The sequence below is a fragment of the Chiloscyllium punctatum genome, chromosome 19 (genome assembly GCF_047496795.1).
Source record: "Chiloscyllium punctatum isolate Juve2018m chromosome 19, sChiPun1.3, whole genome shotgun sequence".
NCBI lineage: Eukaryota > Metazoa > Chordata > Chondrichthyes > Orectolobiformes > Hemiscylliidae > Chiloscyllium > Chiloscyllium punctatum.
Window position 1 is genome coordinate 93,776,050 of NC_092757.1, and position 22,184 is coordinate 93,798,233.

General features: G+C 53.0%; 1 protein-coding gene across 1 annotated transcript in view; it reads right to left on the bottom strand.

The window, feature by feature from the left end:
* The window catches only part of LOC140491214 (uncharacterized), an 87,483-nt gene extending 69,265 nt beyond the window's left edge, over positions 1 to 18,218 (bottom strand). The window contains exons 1-2 of the mRNA XM_072589195.1: positions 17,838 to 18,218; positions 11,860 to 11,970 (exon numbers count right to left, since the gene is read on the bottom strand). Coding sequence (XP_072445296.1) covers positions 11,860 to 11,970; positions 17,838 to 18,218 — 492 coding nt within the window. The remainder of the gene's footprint in view (positions 1 to 11,859; positions 11,971 to 17,837) is intronic.
* Positions 18,219 to 22,184: the final 3,966 nt, after the last annotated feature.

Here is a 22,184-nt window from a genome sequence, read left to right on the forward strand (position 1 = left end):
ACACCCCCTCCCTATCTCTATAACCCCCTCCAGCCCCTACACCCCCTCCCTATCTCTATTACCTCCTCCAGCCCCTACACCCCCTCCCTATCTCTGTAACCCCCTCCAGCCCCTACACCCCTCCCTATCTCTGTAACCTCCTCCAGCCCCTACCCACCCTCCATATTCTCTTGGAGGGCTCTCTCAGAAAGCTAGCACAGACCTGAGGGGAGGAATGGCCTTGCCCTGACACAGTGATTGGGTGGGTAGGGGGGGGGAAGAGGATTATGTTTATGTCAAACCTTTGCACCCACTGGAGGGATATTGGAGAGCCCGACCAGGAGAATAGCAATAGGAACTATCTTCCTGATCCAAGCTCCTGAAGCTGGGAATACTGATGTGTTCGATGTTGTCAAACTGGCTCATACTTGTTTTAAACAAACCCACAACAGTGTGATGTGAGACAGCTGTTTGCTGGAGGCAATGGGAGGGAGTGGGGTGGTGGGCAGTGGGAGGGGAGCAGAGGGGTGAGGAAGGGGAATGGGAGGTGGGTGAGGAGGGGAGGGGAGGGCTTGGGGAGGGGGTGTGGGGGCTGGACAGGAGCTGGGAGAGCAAGCTGATGGGTGAATGATCAGGGGGAAAGCTGCCAGAGGAACTGGTGACATCAGCTGCTCAGAATGTTCCGGCAGCTCTGCGGGGGAGGGTGAGACCCAGCAGCCAAGGGGCTGATAGACACAGATCACATTGATGGTGCAGAAAAACAGACTGGCTTCAAGATTCACCCTCTACTCCATGAGACCCTCAAACTGCCATCTCCCCCTCGGAGTCTGTCGGCCTTTGTGATTCTCTCCGTTCCCTCACACATTCTGCCTTGGTATCTTTCCCTTCGGTCGATAGTTACCCACCTACCTTGACCATTGAACCCAGTATCTCTGCCCTCACAATCTGTTTGGACTGATCCCACTTTGGGAAAATGGGTTAGTTCTCTCGTTTGGTTAACTCTTGTCTTGAGGAAACTTCTAGGCAAAAAATATTCAGGATAGAATTAGCAATCATCTGACAGTGTGGCGCTCCCTTAGCGCTGACCCTCCGACAGTGCCCACTCCCTCAGCACTGACCCTCCGACAGTGCCCACTCCCTCAGCACTGACCCTCCGACAGTGCCCACTCCCTCAGCACTGACCCTCCGACAGTGCCCACTCCCTCAGCACTGACCCTCTGACAGTGCGGCACTCCCTCAGCACTGACCCTCTGACAGTGCGGCACTCCCTCAGCACTGACCCTCCGACAGTGCGGCACTCCCTCAGCACTGACCCTCCGACAGTGCCCACTCCCTCAGCACTGACCCTCCGACAGTGCCCACTCCCTCAGCACTGACCCTCCGACAGTGCCCACTCCCTCAGCACTGACCCTCCGACACTGCGACACTCACTCAGCACTGACCCTCTGACAGTGCCCACTCCCTCAATAACCCTGTGATTCCCACTGTGAATTGTTTGCTTGTATTTTCATAGGTGTCTTTTAGCCACAACGATGTGACTCTGAGGTTGGTGTAGGCCCCAGCTGAAACCGAAAGGTTGATCGAATGGGTTCTGTGTTCCTGGTGTGTTCATTGCAGCATTAAGTCTTACACACAACAATGTCTCTATCTAACCCCGTGCTGTCCCTGTCCTGGGAGTGTTTGATGGGGACAGTGTAGAGAGAGCTTTACTCTGTATCTAACCCCGTGCTGTCCCTGTCCTGGGAGTGTTTGATGGGGACAGTGTAGAGGGAGCTTTACTCTGTATCTAACCCTATGCTGTCCCTGTCCTGGGAGTGTTTGATGGGGGAACAGTGTAGAGGGAGCTTTACTCTGTATCTAACCCCATGCTGTCCCTGTCCTGGGAGTGTTTGATGGGTGAACAGTGTCGAGGGAGCTTTACTCTGTATCTAACCCCATGCTGTCCCTGTCCTGGGAGTGTTTGATGGGTGAACAGTGTCGAGGGAGCTTTACTCTGTATCTAACCCCATGCTGTCCCTGTCCTGGGAGTGTTTGATGGGGACAGTGTATCTGAAACAGATTTGTTGTCATTCCTGATGTTACGTGAGGACTATGACCTTTTTCAAGGGGATTCTCCCTGAGCTGACCTCTCTCTGGTTACAGCCCACTGCCCATTGACAGTCAGAGAGAGTTACCATTGTGGCAGTAAATCCCATTTGCTGAAGGTTTGAAAACTTCTGTGTTTGGGACAAGTTTTTTTTCCCGAGGCTTTATCTACCTTCTCCTCTCTCTCTCTCTCTCTCTCTCTCTCTCTGTCTCTGTCTCTCTCTCTCTCTGTCTCTCTCTCTCTGTCTCTCTCTCTCTCTGTCTCTCTCTGTCTCTCTGTCTCTCTCTCTCTCTCTCTCTCTCTCTGACTCTGTCTCTCTCTCTCTCTCTCTCTCTCTCTCTCTCTCTGCCACATCTCTGTGTTTCAGTTCCTCGCTGACTGAGTTGAGTTAGTGAGTGGTTGTTGTGGATAAGTGTTATGTTTCTGAGCTGATCACCATCTGGAACTTTGTTTATCTCAGCTCAGTGACGTCAACACTCCCTGTTTAATTGACTGTTACTCGTTGCTCTCCAGTAAAAAGAAAGATGTGCATTTACATGGAGCCTGTCAAAATCTTAGCACGTCCCAAACCACTCGACAACCAGGTTTGGGACTGGGCAGCTGATTGAGTTTGAAAGTGACAGTTCCAAGCTGGGCCGGGCTCTCTATCCCACTCAGTTCGCAAATTGCGTCACATCACCAACAGCCCTCACACACCCCACGTTACCAACTGTCCCCGAAACACACCGCGATTGCCTGAAAAGTGCATTGGAATCACTGCTTCACCTCTGCTGATGCTGAGAGACACTATCTTACACAGTCCGACACGATCTTACACAGCCACACACTGTCCTACACTGTCCCACACTGTCTTACACAGCCCCACACTGTCTTACACAGCCCCACACTGTCTTACACAGCCCCACACCGTCCTACACAGCCCCACACTGTCTTACACAGCCCCACACCGTCCTACACAGCCCCACACTGTCTAACACAGCCCCACACTGTCCTACACAGCCCCACACTGTCTACACAGTCCCACACTGTCCTACACAGCCCCACACTGACCTACACAGCCCCACACTGTCTATACAGCCCCACACTGTCCTACACAGCCCCACACCGTCCTACACAGCCCCACACTGTCCTACACAGCCCCACACTGTCTAACACAGCCCCACACTGTCTAACACAGTCCCACACTGTCCTACACAGCCCCACACTGTCTAACACAGCCCCACACTGTCTACACAGTCCCACACTGTCTACACAGTCCCACACTGTCCTACACAGTCCCACACTGTCTAACACAGCCCCACACTGTCCTACACAGCCCCACACTGTCCTACACAGCCCCACACCGTCCTACACAGCCCCACACTGTCCTACACAGCCCCACACTGTCTAACACAGCCCCACACTGTCTAACACAGTCCCACACTGTCCTACACAGCCCCACACTGTCTAACACAGCCCCACACTGTCTACACAGTCCCACACTGTCTACACAGTCCCACACTGTCCTACACAGTCCCACACTGTCTAACACAGCCCCACACTGCCTTACACAGCCCCACACTGTCTACACAGCCCCACACTGTCTTACACAGCCCCACACCGTCCTACACAGCCCCACACTGTCTAACACAGCCCCACACTGTCCTACACAGCCCCACACTGTCTACACAGTCCCACACTGTCCTACACAGCCCCACACTGACCTACACAGCCCCACACTGTCTATACAGCCCCACACTGTCCTACACAGCCCCACACTGTCTTACACAGCCCCACACCGTCCTACACAGCCCCACACTGTCCTACACAGCCCCACACTGTCTAACACAGCCCCACACTGTCTAACACAGTCCCACACTGTCCTACACAGCCCCACACTGTCTAACACAGCCCCACACTGTCTACACAGTCCCACACTGTCTACACAGTCCCACACTGTCTACACAGTCCCACACTGTCCTACACAGTCCCACACTGTCTAACACAGCCCCACACTGCCTTACACAGCCCCACACTGTCTACACAGTCCCACACTGTCTAACACAGCCCCACACTGTCTACACAGTCCCACACTGTCTACACAGTCCCACACTGTCCTACACAGTCCCACACTGTCTAACACAGCCCCACACTGCCTTACACAGCCCCACACTGGCTACACAGTCCCACACTGTCTACACAGTCCCACACTGTCTAACACAGCCCCACACTGTCTACACAGTCCCACACTGTCTACACAGTCCCACACTGTCTAACACAGCCCCACACTGTCTACACAGTCCCACACTGTCTTACACAGTCCCACACTGTCTTACACAGCCCCACACTGTCATACACAGTCCCACACTGTCCTACACAGCCCCACACTGTCTAACACAGCCCCACACTGTCTTACACAGCCCCACACTGTCTACACAGCCCCACACTACCTTACACAGCCCCACACTGTCTGACACAGCCCCACACTCTCCTATACAGCCCCATACTGACCTACACAGTCCCACACTGTCCTACACAGCCCCACACTGCCTTACACAGCCCCACACTGTCTTACACGGTCCCACACTGTCTTACACAGTCCCACACTGTCCTACACAGCCCCACACTGTCTAACACAGCCCCACACTGTCTTACACAGCCCCACACTGTCTAACACAGCCCCACACTGTCTTACACAGCCCCACACTGTCTGACACAGCCCCACACTCTCCTACACAGCCCCATACTGACCTATACAGTCCCACACTGTCTTACACAGTCCCACACTGTCCTACACAGTCCCACACTGTCTTACACAGCTGCACACTGTCCTACACAGTCCCACACTGTCTTACACAGTCCCACACTGTCCTACACAGTCCCACACTGTCCAACACAGTCCCACACTGTCTAACACAGCCCCACACTGTCTTACACAGTCCCACACTGTCTTACACAGTCCCACACTGTCTTACAAAGCCCCACACTGTCCTACACAGTCCTACACTGTCTTACAAAACCCCACACTGTCCTACACAGTCCCAGACTGTCCTACACAGCCCCGCACTGTCTTATACAGTCCCACATTGTCTTAGGCAGCCCCACACTGTCCTAAGCAGTCCCATACTGTCCTACTCAGCCCCACACTGTCCTACACAGCCCCACACTGTCCTACACAGTCCCACACCGTCCTACACAGCCCCACACTGTCTTACACAGCCCCACACTGTCCTACACAGTCCCACACTGTCCTACACAGTCCCATACTGTCCTACTCAGCCCCACACTGTCCTACACAGCCCCACACTGTCCTACACAGTCCCACACCGTCCTACACAGCCCCACACTGTCTTACACAGCCCCACACTGTCCTACACTGTCCCATACTGTCCTACTCAGCCCCACACTGTCTTACACAGTCCCAGACTGTCCTACACAGCCCCACACTGTCTTACACAGTCCCACACTGTCCTACACAGCCCCACACTGTCTTACATAGTCACACACCGTCTTACACAGTCCCACACTGTCCTACTCAACCCCACACTGTCCTACACAGCCCCACACTGTCCTACACAGCCCCACACTGTCCTACGCAGCCCCATACTGTCCTACACAGCCCCACACTGTCTTATACAGTCCCACATTGTCTTACGCAGCCCCACACTGTCCTAAACAGTCCCACACTGTCCTACACAGCCCCACACTGTCTTACACAGTCACACACTGTCTTACACCATCCCACACTGTCCTACACAGCCCCACACTGTCTTACACAGTCACACACTGTCGTACACCGTCACACACTGTCCTACACAGCCCCATACCATGTTTCACAGCCCCACACTGTCTTACACAGTCACACACTGTCGTACACCGTCACACACTGTCCTACACAGCCCCATACCATGTTTCACAGCCCCACACTGTCGTACACAGCCCCACACTGTCCTACACAGTCACACACTGTCCTACACAGTCCCACACTGTCTTACACAGCCCCACACTGTCTTACACAGTCCCACACTGTCTTACACAGTCCCACACTGTCCTACACAGTCCAACTCTGTCTTACGCAGCCCCACACTGTCCTACACAGTCCCACACTGTCCTACACAGTCCCACACTGTCCCACACACTCCCACACTGTCTTACACACACCCACACACTCCCGCACTGTCTTACGCAGTCACACACACTCCCACACTGTCTTACACAGTCCCACACTGTCTTACACAGTCACACACACTCCCACACTGTCTTACACAGTCCCACACACTCCCACACTGTCTTACGCAGTCCCACACACTCCTACACTGTCTTACACAGTCCCACACAGTCCCACACTGTCTTACACAGTCCCACACAGTCTTACACAGCCCTACACCGTCCCACACACTCCCACACTGTCTTACACAGTCCCACACACTCCTACACTGTCTTACACAGTCCCACACACTCCCACACTGTCTGACACAGTTCCACACAGTCCCACACTGTCTTACACAGTCCCACACTGTCTTACACAGTCCCACACACTCCCACACTGTCTTACGCAGTCACACACACAGTCCCACACTGTCTTACACAGCCCTACACCATCCCACACACTCCCACACTGTCTTACACAGCCCTACACCGTCCCACACACTCCCACATAATCCTACAAGTGAATTGCCAATCTCCAGCCTTTTTCCCATGTGTACCCAGTGTCCCCCCTGAGTGTCCTGGCTGAGCCTGCCTCACTCACCTTTCCCGGCACTGTGTCCCACAGCCTGACTAATTGCTGTGTGAAATGTTTTTTCTCACATTTTGGTTGCTCCTTTTACACACCATTTCAAATCTTGTTCTTGTTCCTTTCATGGGTGGCAACAGTTTTTTCTGACCTCCTCTGTCTCGTCCTGCTCAGGATTTTGAAACCTTCCTGTCAGATCTGCCCTCAGTCACCTCCTCCATGTTTTTATACTCTACGTCCTTATTAATAAAGCTGAGGACATGATATGTTTTGTGAACTGCTCTTTCTACCTGCACAGCCACCTTTTAATGATCAGTGCAATGTACCTCAATGTCCCTTTGCTCCTGCACCCCCTTTAGAATTGTACCTGGTATTATATATTGTGTTCCAATGTTCCCCAGATGTTAGCACAAGCAGCTTTGAGAGAGCAGCCGATGGGTTGAGAGAGCTGGACACATGAGAATATGGTAACATTGCTGTCACAGAGAGATGGAAAGGGAGGGGCAGGACTGGGAGCTCAATATTTCAGGGTGCAGAGCTTTCAGATGAGTCAGGGAAGAGAGTAGAAGGGGGGGGGGAATTGCAATCTTGATCCAGAAGTCAATTACTGCAGGAAGGGGCAATGTTATCTTGAGAGGTTCTTCACTTGAGGTCGTATGGGTAAAACCTAAATTCAGAAAAGTAATGCACTGTAGATCCACCCCAAACAAACAGTTAGGGAGAAACAAAAAGACAGACATGAGGGCAAATTCTAGAGAGCTGTAAAATGGATGAGGTATTAATAGTCAGGGATTTCAACTTGCCCAACATTCACTGGGTAAGGGCAAAGAGGGGCCAGAAATAAAGGTTGAGGGATGGAAGGAAAGCTGATTGTAATGAGATCAGACAAGATCTGACTAAAGCAGCATACTTCCAGGAAGATCCACATCAGAGTAACGGAGGTCAATCAAAACGGTAATAGGGAGAGTGCAGGGTCAACACAGAGTCACAGAAACAGACCCTTCAGTCCAACCCATCCATGCTGACCAGATATCCCAACCCAATCTAGTCCCACCTGCCAGCACCCGGCCCATATCCCTCCAAACCCTTCCTATTCATATACCCATCCAAATACCTCTTAAATGTTGTAATTGTACCAGCCTCCACCACTTCCTCTGGCAGCTCATTCCATACATTCCATTTCACCTCTGAGTGAAAAAGTTGCCCCTTAGGTCTCTTTTATATCTTTCCCTTCTCACCCTAAACCTATGCCCTCTAGTTCTGGACTCCCCAACCCCAGGGAATAGATCTTGTCTATTTATCCTATCCATTCCCCTCATGATTTTGTAAAACTCGATAAGGTCACCCCTCAGCCGCCGACACTCCAGGGAGAACAGCCCCAGCCTGTTCAACCTCTCCCTGTAGCTCAGATCCTCCAACCCTGGCAACATCCTTGTAAATCTTTTCTGAACCCTTTCAAGTTTCACAACATCTTTCCGATAGGAAGGAGACCAGAATTGCGCACAATATTCCAACAGTGGCCTAACCAATGTCCTGTACAGCCGCAACATGACCTCCCAACTCCTGTACTCAATACTCTGACCAATAAAGGAAAGCATACCAAATGCCTTCTTCACTATCCTGTCTACCTGTGACTCCACTTTCAAGGAGCTACTAACCTGCACTCCAAGGTCTCTTTGTTCAGCAACACTCCCTAGGACCTGACCATTAAGTGTATAAGTCCTGCTAAGATTTGCTTTCCCAAAATGCAGCACCTCACATTTATCTGAATTAAACTCCATCTGCCACTTCTCAGCCCATTGGCCCATCTGGTCCAGATCCTGTTGTAATCTGAGGTAACCCTCTTCGCTGTCCACTACACCTCCAATTTTGGTGTCATCTGCAAACTTACTAACTGTACCTCTTATGCTCACATCCAAATCATTTATATAAATGACAAAAAGTAGAGGACCCAGCACCGATCCTTGTGGCACTCCAACAAGGGGTGATGGGTGGCACCAATAAGTTCAGAGAATCCTGAGGTGAAGGCATGTGCAGAATTGGACTGAGGGGAAAAGGGGAACTTTCGGGAGATACGAAAGGCTCAGAACATCAGAAGAGTGTTTTCCCTGGAGTGTGGGAGGTTGAGGGGTGACCTTATGGAAGTTCCTAAAATCATGAGAGGTTGAGATGGATTAATGGCGGGTGTCTTTTCCCTAGGGTGGGGGGATTTCAAGATGACGGGGCACTTTCTTAAGGTGAGAGGAGAGAGATTTTAAAAAGACACAGGGGGGACAAATGTTTTACACAGAGGGCAGTTCGTGTGTGGAATAAACGTCCTGAGGAAGTGACGGATAGGGGGACAGTTTCAATGTTTAAAAGGCATTTGGATAAGGACGTGAATGGGAAAGGTTTGGAGGGATATGGGCCTGGAGCAGGCAGATGGGGCTAGTTTAGTTTGGGATGATATTAGACATGGACTGACTGGACCGAAGGGTATGTTTCTGTGCTCTATGATAGGGATAGCATAGGGTTAGATAGAAAGTAAAGCTCCCTTTACAGTGTTCCCCATCCAACCCTCCCAGGACAGGAACAGCACTGGGTTAGATACAGAATAAAGATCCCTCTACACTGTCCCCCATCAAACACTCCCAAGACAGGGACAGCACGGGGTTAGATACAGAGTAAAGCTCTCTCTACACTGTCCCCATCAAACACTCCCAAGACAGGGACAGCACGGGGTTAGATACAGAGTAAAGCTCCCTCTACACTGTCCCCATCAAACACTCCCAAGACAGGGACAGCACGGGGTTAGATACAGAGTAAAGCTCCCTCTACATTGTCCCCATCAAACACTCCCAAGACAGGGACAGCACGGGGTTAGATACAGAGTAAGGCTCCCTCTACACTGTCCCCATCAAACACTCCCAGGACAGGGACAGCACGGGGTTAGATACAGAGTAAAGCTCCCTCTACACTGTCCCCATCAAACACTCCCAGGACAGGGACAGCACGGGGTTAGATACAGAGTAAAGCTCCCTTTACACTGTCCCCATCAAACACTCCCAGGACAGGGACAGCATGGGGTTAGATACAGAGTAAAGCTCCCTTTACACTGTCCCCATCAAACACTCCCAGGGACAGGGACAGCACGGGGTTAGATACAGAGTAAAGCTTCCTCTACACTGTCCCCATCAAACACTCCCAAGACAGAGACAGCACAGGGTTAGATACAGAGTAAAGCTCCCTCTACACTGTCCCCCATCAAACACTCCCAGGGACAGGGACAGCACGGGGTTAGATACAGAGTAAAGCTCCCTCTACACTGTCCCCATCAAACACTCCCTAGACAGGGACAGCACGGGGTTAGATACAGAGTAAAGCTTCTTCTACACTGTCCCCATCAAACACTCCCAGGACAGGGACAGCACGGGGTTAGATACAGAGTAAAGCTCCCTCTACACTGTCCCCATCAAACACTCCCAGGGACAGGGACAGCACGGGGTTAGATACAGAGTAAAGCTCCCTCTACACTGTCCCCATCAAACACTCCCAGGACAGGGACAGCACGGAGTTAGATACAGAGTAAAGCTCCCTTTACACTGTCCCCATCAAACACTCCCAGGGACAGGGACAGCACGGGGTTAGATACAGAGTAAAGCTCCCTCTACACTGTCCCCATCAAACACTCCCAAGACAGGGACAGCACGGGGTTAGATACAGAGTAAAGCTCCCTCTACACTGTCCCCCATCAAACACTCCCAAGACAGGGACAGCACGGGGTTAGATACAGAGTAAAGCTTCTTCTACACTGTCCCCATCAAACACTCCCAGGACAGGGACAGCACGGGGTTAGATACAGAGTAAAGCTCCCTCTACACTGTCCCCATCAAACACTCCCAGGGACAGGGACAGCACGGGGTTAGATACAGAGTAAAGCTCCCTCTACACTGTCCCCATCAAACACTCCCAGGACAGGGACAGCACGGAGTTAGATACAGAGTAAAGCTCCCTTTCCACTGTCCCCATCAAACACTCCCAGGACAGGGACAGCACGGGGTTAGATACAGAGTAAGGCTCTCTCTACACTGTCCCCATCAAACCCTCCCAGGACAGGGACAGCACGGGGTTAGATTAGATTAGATTAGATTAGTTACAGTTTGGAAACAGGCCCTTCCGCCCAACATGTCCACACCGACCCCCCGAAGCACAACCCATCCCCCTACATTTCCTAATTAGATTACAGAGTAGATACAGAGTAAGGCTCCTTCTACACTGTCCCCCGTGAAACCCTCCCAGGGCAGGAACAGCCCTGGATAAGGATGTGAATGGGAAAGGTTTGGAGGGCTATGGGCCAGGAGCAGGCAAGTGGGGCTAGTTTAGTTTGGGATTGTGTTCGGCACAGACTGGTTGGACCGAAGGGTCTGTGTCCGTGCTGGATGACCCAATGAGTATGACTCTAAAACTCAAGTGGCATACGGGGGGGGGGGGGGGGGGGGGGTAAGTAGAAAAGAAGTTAGGAAAGTGAAGAGGGAACATGAAATAGACATGGGTGGGTAAAATAAACGAAAATCCAAAAGTATTTTATAACTGTATTAGGGTCAGCGTGGATAACCAGGGAAAGAGATTAAAATCACAAACTTTAGGTAGTGTCAGAAGATGTCAGTGAGGTATTGATGTGAGTTTTTTGCACCTGTATTCATGGTAGAGAAGGTGCTGTTGATACAGCACTTGGGGAGGGGGGTTGTGACCAACTGAATACATTCACATTGATAGGGAGGAGGTTGCAGTTGTTTTAGTGAAGAGGTCTGTAGGCTGAGCTGAGACAGACCCAAGCCTGCTGTGGGAGGATAATGCAGAGACCCTGATACTCAGTTTCACATCCTCTCTGACCACAGGAGAGAGACCCAGATGACTGGGGGACAGCGAATGTGGTGCCATTTTTCAGGAAGGGTGGTAGCGAACCAAGTCAGTCTAACCTCAGTCATAGGGAAACTACTGGAAACATTCTGAGGGTCAGAATTAACCTCCAGTTGGAGAGACTAGGATTAAATAAAGATAGTCACTGTGGCTTTGAAAGGGAAGATCATGTCGAACAAACCTGGTTGAAGTTCTCGAAGAGGTCACGAGATGTGGAGCTCAGGGTAATGAAATGGACATAGTCTACATGAACTTTAGTCAAACATGGAAGACTGGTTCTGAAGCGAAGAGCCTGTGGGATCCAGGGCAGTTTGGCAAATTGGATCCAAAGTTGGTTTTGTGGCAGGAAGAAAGTGAGGACTGCAGATGCTGGAGATCAGAGCTGAAAATGTGTTGCTGGAAAAGCGCAGCAGGTCAGGCAGTATCCAAGGAGCAGGAGAATTGAAGTCTCGGGCATAAGCCCTTCTCAATTCTCCTGTTCCTTGGATGCTGCCTGACCTGCGCATTTTGAGCAGAGGATGCAGGTCTGATAGAGTTCCTGTGACAGGACGCTGTGTGCAGTGGCACGCTGCAGGGTTTAGTGCTGGTTCCCTTTCTGTTTATCGTGTACATTAATGATGGAGACTGATTGTAGGGGGGAATGATCCGTACGTTCACAGGGAACAGGAACATTAGCGGCAGTGTGCTAAATAGTGAGGAGGAAAGCCTGAGACTACAGGAGCAGAAAGGCTGGACGGTCAGGTGACAACAGTGACAAATGGGATTGGACCCTGAAAAGTGAGAGATGATGCATTTTGGGAGATGAACAAGGTCAAGGAATAGACTGAGTGATCGGAGCTGAGGAAGTGGAGGATCAGAAGGTCCTTTGCATGTCCTTAGATCCTTGAAGGCAGCAGGACTGGGAAATAAAGTGGTGAAGGAAGAGTATGGGATCATAGCCTTCATTAGCCGAGGGATTGAATACAGGAGCAAGGAGGTTCTGATGGAGCTGTATAAGGCATTAGTTAGGCCCCAACTGGAGAACTGTGTGCAGTTCAGGTCATCACACAAGAGGAAGGATGTGAGTGCATTAGAGAAGGTGCAGAGGAGATTCCCCAGGGTATTATTACCTGGGCTGGAATGATTCGGTGATGAAGGGAGACTGGATAGGCTGCAGTTCATTACCTTAGAGTAGAGAAGGCTGAGGGGGGGGATCTGAGGCAGATAAAGTTTAGAGGGGGGTGGAGACCGAGTCAATGGGGAAACCCTCTCCCCTTAGGCAAGGGGACAATAACCAGGGGGCACAGTATGAAGGAAGGAGCCGGAGGGTTATTAGCAGGGGTTTGAGGATGTTTTCTTTCCCCACCCAGAGGGTATCTAGAAGTCACTGCCTAAAAGGGTGCTAGAGACAGGATACATCAATCCATTGCAGATGAATGCTTCAAATACCACAGTGTCCAAGGCTATAGGCCAAGTGTTGGAGACGGGGATTAGAATAACGGGATGGTGAATACACAGTGAGAAAATGATGGACCAAAGGATCTCATTCAGTAAAACACTGTGACACTGCGATACTGATCCTTTACCCCAGTGTGGGTCAGTGTGTGTGGGACTGTACCCCAGGGAGGGTCAGTGTGGGGGGGACTGTACCCCAGGGAGGGTCAGTGTGGGGGGGACTGTACCCCAGTGAGGGTCAGTGTGTGTGGGACTGTACCCCAGTGAGGGTCAGTGTGTGTGTGGGACTGTACCCCAGTGAGGGTCAGTGCGTGTGAGGGACTGTACCCCAGTGAGGGTCAGTGTGTGTGTGGGACTGTACCCCAGTGAGGGTCAGTGTGTGTGTGGGACTGTACCCCAGTGAGGGTCAGTGTGTGTGGGACTGTACCCCAGTGAGGGTCAGTGTGTTAGGGACTGTACCCCAGTGAGGGTCAGTGTGTGTGGGACTGTACCCCAGTGAGGGTCAGAGTGTGTGGGACTGTACCCCAGTGAGGGTCAGTGTGTGTGGGACTGTATCCCAGTGAGGGTCAGAGTGTGTGGGACTGTACCCCAGTGAGGGTCAGTGTGTGTGGGACTGTACCCCAGTGAGGGTCAGTGTGTGTGGGACTGTACCCCAGTGAGGGTCAGAGTGTGTGGGACTGTACCCCAGTGAGGGTCAGTGTGTGTGGGACTGTACCCCAGTGAGGGTCAGTGTGTGAGGGACTGTACCCCAGTGAGGGTCAGTGTGTGTGGGGACTGTACCCCAATTAGGGTCCGTGTGTGTGAGGGACTGTACCCCAGTGAGGGTCAGTGTGTGAGGGACTGTACCCCAGTGAGGGACAGTGTGTGAGGGACTGTACCCCAGTGAGGGTCAGTGTGTGTGTGGGACTGTACCCCAGTGAGGGTCAGTGTGTGTGGGACTGTACCCCAGTGAGGGTCAGTGTGTGTGAGGGACTGTACCCCAGTGAGGGTCAGTGTGTGTGAGGGACTGTACCCCAGTGAGGGTCAGTGTGTGTGGGACTGTACCCCAGTGAGGGTCAGTGTGTGTGGGACTGTACCCCAGTGAGGGTCAGTGTGTGTGGGACTGTACCCCAGTGAGGGTTAGTGTGTGGGGGACTGTACCCCAGTGAGGGTCAGTGTGTGAGGGACTGTACCCCAGTGAGGGTCAGTGTGTGAGGGACTGTACCCCAGTGAGGGTCAGTGTGTGTGTGTGTGTGTACCCCAGTGAGGGTCACTGTGTGTGTGACTATACCCCAGTGAGGGTCAGTGTGTGTGGAACTGTACCCCAGTGGGGGTCAGTGTGTGTGTGGGACTGTACCCCAGTGAGGGTCAGTGTGTGTGTGGGACTGTACCCCAGTGAGGGTCAGTGTGTGTGTGGGACTGTACCCCAGTGAGGGTCAGTGTGTGTGGGACTGTACCCCAGTGAGGGTCAGTGTGTGTGTGGGACTGTACCCCAGTGAGGGTCAGTGTGTGTGTGGGACTGTACCCCAGTGAGGGTCAGTGTGTGTGGGACTGTACTCCAGTAAGGGTCAGTGTGTGTGGGACTGTACCCCAGTGAGGGTCAGTGTGTGTGGGACTGTACCCCAGTGAGGATCAGTGTGTGAGGGACTGTACCCCAGTGAGGGTCAGTGTGTGTGTGTGTGTGTGTGTGTACCCCAGTGAGGGTCAGTGTGTGTGTGGGACGGTACCCCAGTGAGGGTCAGTGTGTGTGGGACTGTACTCCAGTAAGGGTCAGTGTGTGTGGGACTGTACCCCAGGGAGGGTCAGTGTGTGTGGGACTGTACCCCAGTGAGGGTCAGTGTGTGTGGGACTGTATCCCAGTAAGAGACAGTGTGTGTGTGGGACTGTACCCCAGTGAGAGTCAGTGTCTGTGGGACTGTACCCCAGTGAGGGTCTGTGTGTGTGTGTACCCCAGTGAGGGTCAGTGTGTGTGTGTGTGTGTGTGTGTGTGTGTGTGTATACCCCAGTGAGGGTCAGTGTGTGTGGGACTGTACCCCAGTGAGGGTCAGTGTGTGTGGGACTGTACCCCAGTGAGGGTCAGTGTGTGTGGGACTGTACCCCAGTGAGGGTCAGTGTGTGTGGAACTGTACCCCAGTGGGGGTCAGTGTGTGTGTGGGACTGTACCCCAGTGAGGGTCAGTGTGTGTGTGGGACTGTACCCCAGTGAGGGTCAGTGTGTGTGTGGGACTGTACCCCAGTGAGGGTCAGTGTGTGTGGGACTGTACCCCAGTGAGGGTCAGTGTGTGTGTGGGACTGTACCCCAGTGAGGGTCAGTGTGTGTGTGGGACTGTACCCCAGTGAGGGTCAGTGTGTGTGGGACTGTACTCCAGTAAGGGTCAGTGTGTGTGGGACTGTACCCCAGTGAGGGTCAGTGTGTGTGGGACTGTACCCCAGTGAGGATCAGTGTGTGAGGGACTGTACCCCAGTGAGGGTCAGTGTGTGTGTGTGTGTGTGTGTGTACCCCAGTGAGGGTCAGTGTGTGTGTGGGACGGTACCCCAGTGAGGGTCAGTGTGTGTGGGACTGTACTCCAGTAAGGGTCAGTGTGTGTGGGACTGTACCCCAGGGAGGGTCAGTGTGTGTGGGACTGTACCCCAGTGAGGGTCAGTGTGTGTGGGACTGTATCCCAGTAAGAGACAGTGTGTGTGTGGGACTGTACCCCAGTGAGAGTCAGTGTCTGTGGGACTGTACCCCAGTGAGGGTCTGTGTGTGTGTGTACCCCAGTGAGGGTCAGTGTGTGTGTGTGTGTGTGTGTGTGTGTGTGTGTATACCCCAGTGAGGGTCAGTGTGTGTGGGACTGTACCCCAGTGAGGGTCAGTGTGTGTGGGACTGTACCCCAGTGAGGGTCAGTGTGTGTGGGACTGTACCCCAGTGAGGGTCAGTGTGTGTGAGGGACTGTACCCCAGTGAGGGTCAGTGTGTGTGTGGGACTGTACCCCAGTGAGGGTCAGTGTGTGAGGGACTGTACCCCAGTGAGGGTCAGTGTGTGTGAGGGACTGTACCCCAGTGAGGGTCAGTGTGTGTGAGGGACTGTACCCCAGTGAGGGTCAGTGTGTGTGAGGGACTGTACCCCCGTGAGGGTCAGTGTGTGTGGGACCGTAACCAGTGACGGGCAGTGTCTGTGTGTGGGACTGTACCCCAGTGAGGGTCAGTGTGTGTGGGACTGTACCCCAGTGAGGGTCAGTGTGTGTGGGACTGTACCCCAGTGAGGGTCAGTGTGTGGGGGACTGTACCCCAGTGAGGGTCAGTGTGTGAGGGACTGTACCCCAGTGAGGGTCAGTGTGTGAGGGACTGTACCCCAGTGAGGGTCAGTGTGTGTGTGTGTGTGTGTGTGTGTGTGTGTGCACTCCAGTGAGGGTCAGTGTGTGTGTGACTATACCCCAGTGAGGGTCAGTGTGTGTGGAACTGTACCCCAGTGAGGGTCAGTGTGTGTGGGACTGTACTCCAGTAAGGGTCAGTGTGTGTGGGACTGTACCCCAGGGAGGGTCAGTGTGTGTGGGACTGTACCCCAGTGAGGGTCAGTGTGTGAGGGACTGTACCCCAGTGAGGGTCTGTGTGTGTGTGTGTACCCCAGTGAGGGTCAGTGTGTGTGTGACTGTACCCCAGTGAGGGTTTGTGTGTGTGTGTGTGTGTACCCCAGTGAGGGTCAGTGTGTGTGTGGGACTGTACCCCAGTGAGGGTCAGTGTGTGTGGGACTGTACTCCAGTAAGGGTCAGTGTGTGTGGGACTGTACCCCAGTGAGGGTCAGTGTGTGTGGGACTGTACCCCAGTGAGGGTCAGTGTCTGTGGGACTGTACCCCAGTGAGGGTCAGTGTGTGTGTGTGTGTGTGTGTGTGTACCCCAGTGAGGGTCAGTGTGTGTGTGTGTGTGTGTGTGTGTGTGTGTGTGTGTGTGTGTGTGTGTGTATACCCCAGTGAGAGTCAGTGTGTGTGTGTGTACCCCAGAGAGGGTCAGTGTGTGTGAGTCTGTACCCCAGTGAGGGTCTGTGTGTGTGTGTGTGTGTGTGTGTGTATGTGTATACCCCAGTGAGGGTCAGTGTGTTTGGGACTGTACCCCAGTGTGGGTCAGTGCGTGTGGGACTGTACCCCAGTGAGGGTTTGTGTGTGTGTGTGTGTGTGTGTACCCCAGTGAGGGTCAGTGTGTGTGGGACTGTACCCCAGTGAGGGTTTGTGTGTGTGTACCCCAGTGAGGATCAGTGTGTGTGGGACTGTACCCCAGGGAGGGTCAGTGTGTGTGGGACTGTCCCCCAGTGAGAGTCAGTGTGTGTGTGGGACTGTACCCCAGTGAGGGTCAGTGTGTGTGGGACTGTACCCCAGTGAGAGTCAGTGTGTGTGTGGGACTGTACCCCAGTGAGAGTCAGTGTGTGTGTGGGACTGTACCCCAGTGAGGGTCAGTGTGTGTGGGACTGTCCCCCAGCGAGAGTCAGTGTGTGTATGGGACTGTACCCCAGTGAGAGTCAGTGTGTGTGGGACTGTCCCCCAGTGAGAGTCAGTGTGTGTGTGGGACTGTACCCCAGTGAGGGTCAGTGTGTATGGGACTGTACCCCAGTGAGGGTCAGTGTGTGTGGGGGACTGTACCCCAGTGAGGGTCAGTGTGTGTGTTGGGGGGAGGGGGAGCTGGAAGGCAGGATTCCGAGGGGGATGCTGCAGTGGGAGTGTGTCCTGAGTTGATGTGTCTGTGCCCATGACCAGCCCCTTGCTGTGTTACTTACATGGAGTCTTGTTGAGGGTCTGTGAGTTGCTGGATGTGGGCTTGTCTCTCCTGCTGCTGCTGTAGCTGGGAGCTGGGGAGTGTGTCCTGTCTCCGCTGCCCTCCAGGGGACAGTGCTGGCTGCTGTTAGGCGTTCCAGCTTCTGGGTCAGCTCCTGAACATGAGCCCTCAGCTCCTGGTTTTCTTGCTGCAGCTGTGTCAGTGTCTGTGAGAGTGGAGTCAGCAGCTTGAACATGTCCTCGATTCGTCCTTCCACATCCTTCTTCAGGGCACTGATATCCACATGAACGTCCCGAATGGCCTTCTGCAGACTGCCCTCAAAGTAACTCACAGCCTGACCCAGAGAGACTGGCTCGGAGTCCAGGAACTTCGGAGACTCCATGGAGCTGCGTACTCACCAGCTCACACAACCTGTCCCTGGGAAACTGGCAGCGTTAACACAGTGCCACTCAACTCCGGGCACAGCCCCCTGTCCCTCTGCCCAGCTCTCAGACTCTGCTCAACAACAGCCTCACATTCAAACACTGCACACTGATCCTGCCCCCCTCTCTCACACTCTGCCCCCTTGCTCTCTCCCTCCTGCTTTCTCTCACACACACACTCACCCTCTCTCTCTCTCCGACACACACTCACCTTCTCTCTCTCACACAGACACGCTCACCCTCTCTCTGTCTCTCTCTCTCACACACACACTCACCCTCTCTCTCTGTCTCTCTCACACACACGCTCACCCTCTCTCTCTGTCTCTCTCACACACACGCTCACCCTCTCTCTCTGTCTCTCTCACACACACGCTCACCCTCTCTCTCTGTCTCTCTCACACACACGCTCACCCTCTCTCTCTCTCCGACACACACTCACCTTCTCTCTCTCACACAGACACGCTCACCCTCTCTCTGTCTCTCTCTCTCTCACACACACTCACCCTCTCTCTCTGTCTCTCTCTCTCTCTCTCTCGCACACACACTCACCCTCTCTCTGTCTCTCTCTCTCTCACACACACTCACCCTCTCTCTCTCTCTCTCTCTCACACACACACACTCACCCTCTCTCTCTGTGTCTCTCTCTCTCTCTCTCTCTCACACACACGTTCACCCTCTCTCTCTGTCTCTCTCTGTCTCTCTCTCACACACACACTCACCCTCTCTCTCTGTCTCTCTCTCTCTCTCACACACACGTTCACCCTCTCTCTCTGTCTCTCTCTCTCTCCCCCCACATCTGCTGCGATTCACTGACAGAGGCAGACGCTCCGGGACTAGGTGTTTCTCGGGAGCTGCTGTCTGTCAGAGAGGGAGGAGCAGAGGAAGGGGGGGGGGGGGGGTGACTGTCAGTGGATCAGTCCCCGGGGGGAGGGGGTTCTCTGTGTAACCAGACACTGTCCCATCGCTTCCCGGAGCTGGTTCCTTATCAGCTGCAGGGGAGTAACTCTCCAGAGACACACACTGTCTCTCACACACACACACACAGTAGCCTGGGACACAGCCAGTAACACACACACACACACAGACTCTCACTGGGGTACGGGTGTATACACACACACACAAACACACAGACTGCTGTCCCAGGCTGGGACACACTCAGTAACACACAGAGACTGCAGCCTGGGACACACTAACACACACACACACACACATACAGACTGCAGACTGTGACACAGCAAAACACACATACACACACACACACACACATAGACAGGAGTGTGGGACACAGTAACACACACACACACAGACTGCAGCCTGGGACACAGTAACACACACACACACACACAGACTGCAACCCTGGGACAGAGTAACACACACGCACACACACACACACGCACACACAGACACATAGACACGCACACACACAGAGATTGCAGCCTGGGACAGAGCAACATACACACTAACACATCCACAGACACACACACATACACACACACACACACACGCACACACAGACACATAGACACACACACGCACAGAGACTGCAGCCTGGGACACAGTAACACACACACACACACAAAGAGACTGCAGCCTGGGACACAGTAACACACACGTACACACACATACACACACACACACACACACACACACACACACACGCGCACACACATACGCATACACATAGACACGCACACACACAGAGATTGCAGCCTGGGACACAGCAACACACACACTCACACATCCACAGACACACACACACACACACACACACACAGACTGCAGCCTGGGACACAGTAACACACATGCACACACTCACACACACACAGACTGCAGCATTGGACACAGTAACACACACACACACACATACACACACACAGACTGCAGCCTGGGACACAGTAACACATACACACACAGACACAGACTGCAACCCTGGGACAAAATAACACACACGCACACACACATATACACACACACACACACATGCACACACACATACACACACACATAGACACGCACACACACACAGATTGCAGCCTGGGACACAGCAACACACACACTCACACATCCACAGACACAAACACAAACTGCAGCCTGGGACACAGTAACACACGCACACACACAGACACACACACAGACTGCAGCCTGGGACACAGTAACACACACACACACACAGACACACACACAGACTGCAGCCTGGGACACAGTAACACACACACACACACACAGACACACATTCTGCAGCATGGGACACAGTAACACACACGCACAGAGATTGCAGTCTGGGACACAGTAACACACGCACACACACAGACTGCAGCCTGGGACACAGTAACACACACACAGACACACATTCTGCAGCATGGGACACAGTAACACACACACACACACACACACACACATTCTGCAGCCTGGGACACAGTAACACACACACACACACACACACAGATTGCAGCCTGGGACACAGTAACACACACACACACACATTCTGCAGCCTGGGACACAGTAACACACACACACACACACAGATTGCAGCCTGGGATACAGTAACACACACACACACACATTCTGCAGCATGAGTAACACACACACACACAGACTGCAGCCTGGGACACAGTAACACACACACAGACACACACACACACACACACAGACTGCAGCCTGGGACACAGTAACACACACACACACACACAGACTGCAGCCTGGGACACAGTAACACACACACACACACATACACACAGACTGCAGCCTGGGACACAGTAACACACACACACACACACACACAGACTGCAGCGTGGGACACAGTAACACACACACACACACACACACACAGACTGCAGCGTGGGACACAGTAACACACACACACACACACACACACACATTCTGCAGCCTGGGACACAGTAACACACACACACACACACACAGATTGCAGCCTGGGACACAGTAACACACACACACACATTCTGCAGCCTGGGACACAGTAACACACACACACACAGATTGCAGCCTGGGATACAGTAACACACACACACACACACACACAGACTGCAGCCTGGGACACAGTAACACACACACACACACATACACACAGACTGCAGCCTGGGACACAGTAACACACACACACACACACACACATACACACAGACTGCAGCGTGGGACACAGTAACACACATACACACACACATACACACACACAAACACAGACTGCAGCCTTGGACACAGTAACACACACACACACAGACTGCAGCCTGGGACAGAGTAACACACACACGCACACACATACACACACACACACACACACACACACAGACTGCAGCCTGGGACACAGCAACACACACACACACACAGACTGCAGCCTGGGACACAGCAACACACACACACACACACACACACAGACTGCAGCCTGGGACACAGTAACACACACAGACTGCAGCCTGGGACACAGCAATACACACACACACACACACACACACACAGACTGCAGCCTGGGACACAGTAACACACACAGACTGCAGCCTGGGACACAGTAACACACACACAGACTGCAGCCTGGGACACAGTAACACACACACACACACACAGACTGCAGCCTGGGACACAGCAACACACACACACACACACACACACAGACTGCAGCCTGGGACACAGCAACACACACACACACACACAGACTGCATCCTGGGACACAGTAACACACACACACACACACACACATACACACAGACTGCTGCCCCAGGAAGGGACACCCTCAGTAACACACAGAGACCGCAGCCTGGGACACACTAACACACACACACATAGACACGCACACACATAGAGATTGCAGCCTGGGACACAGTAACACACACACACACACACAGATACACACACACGCACAGAGACTGCAGCCTGGGACACAGTAACACACACACACACACAGACTGCAGCCT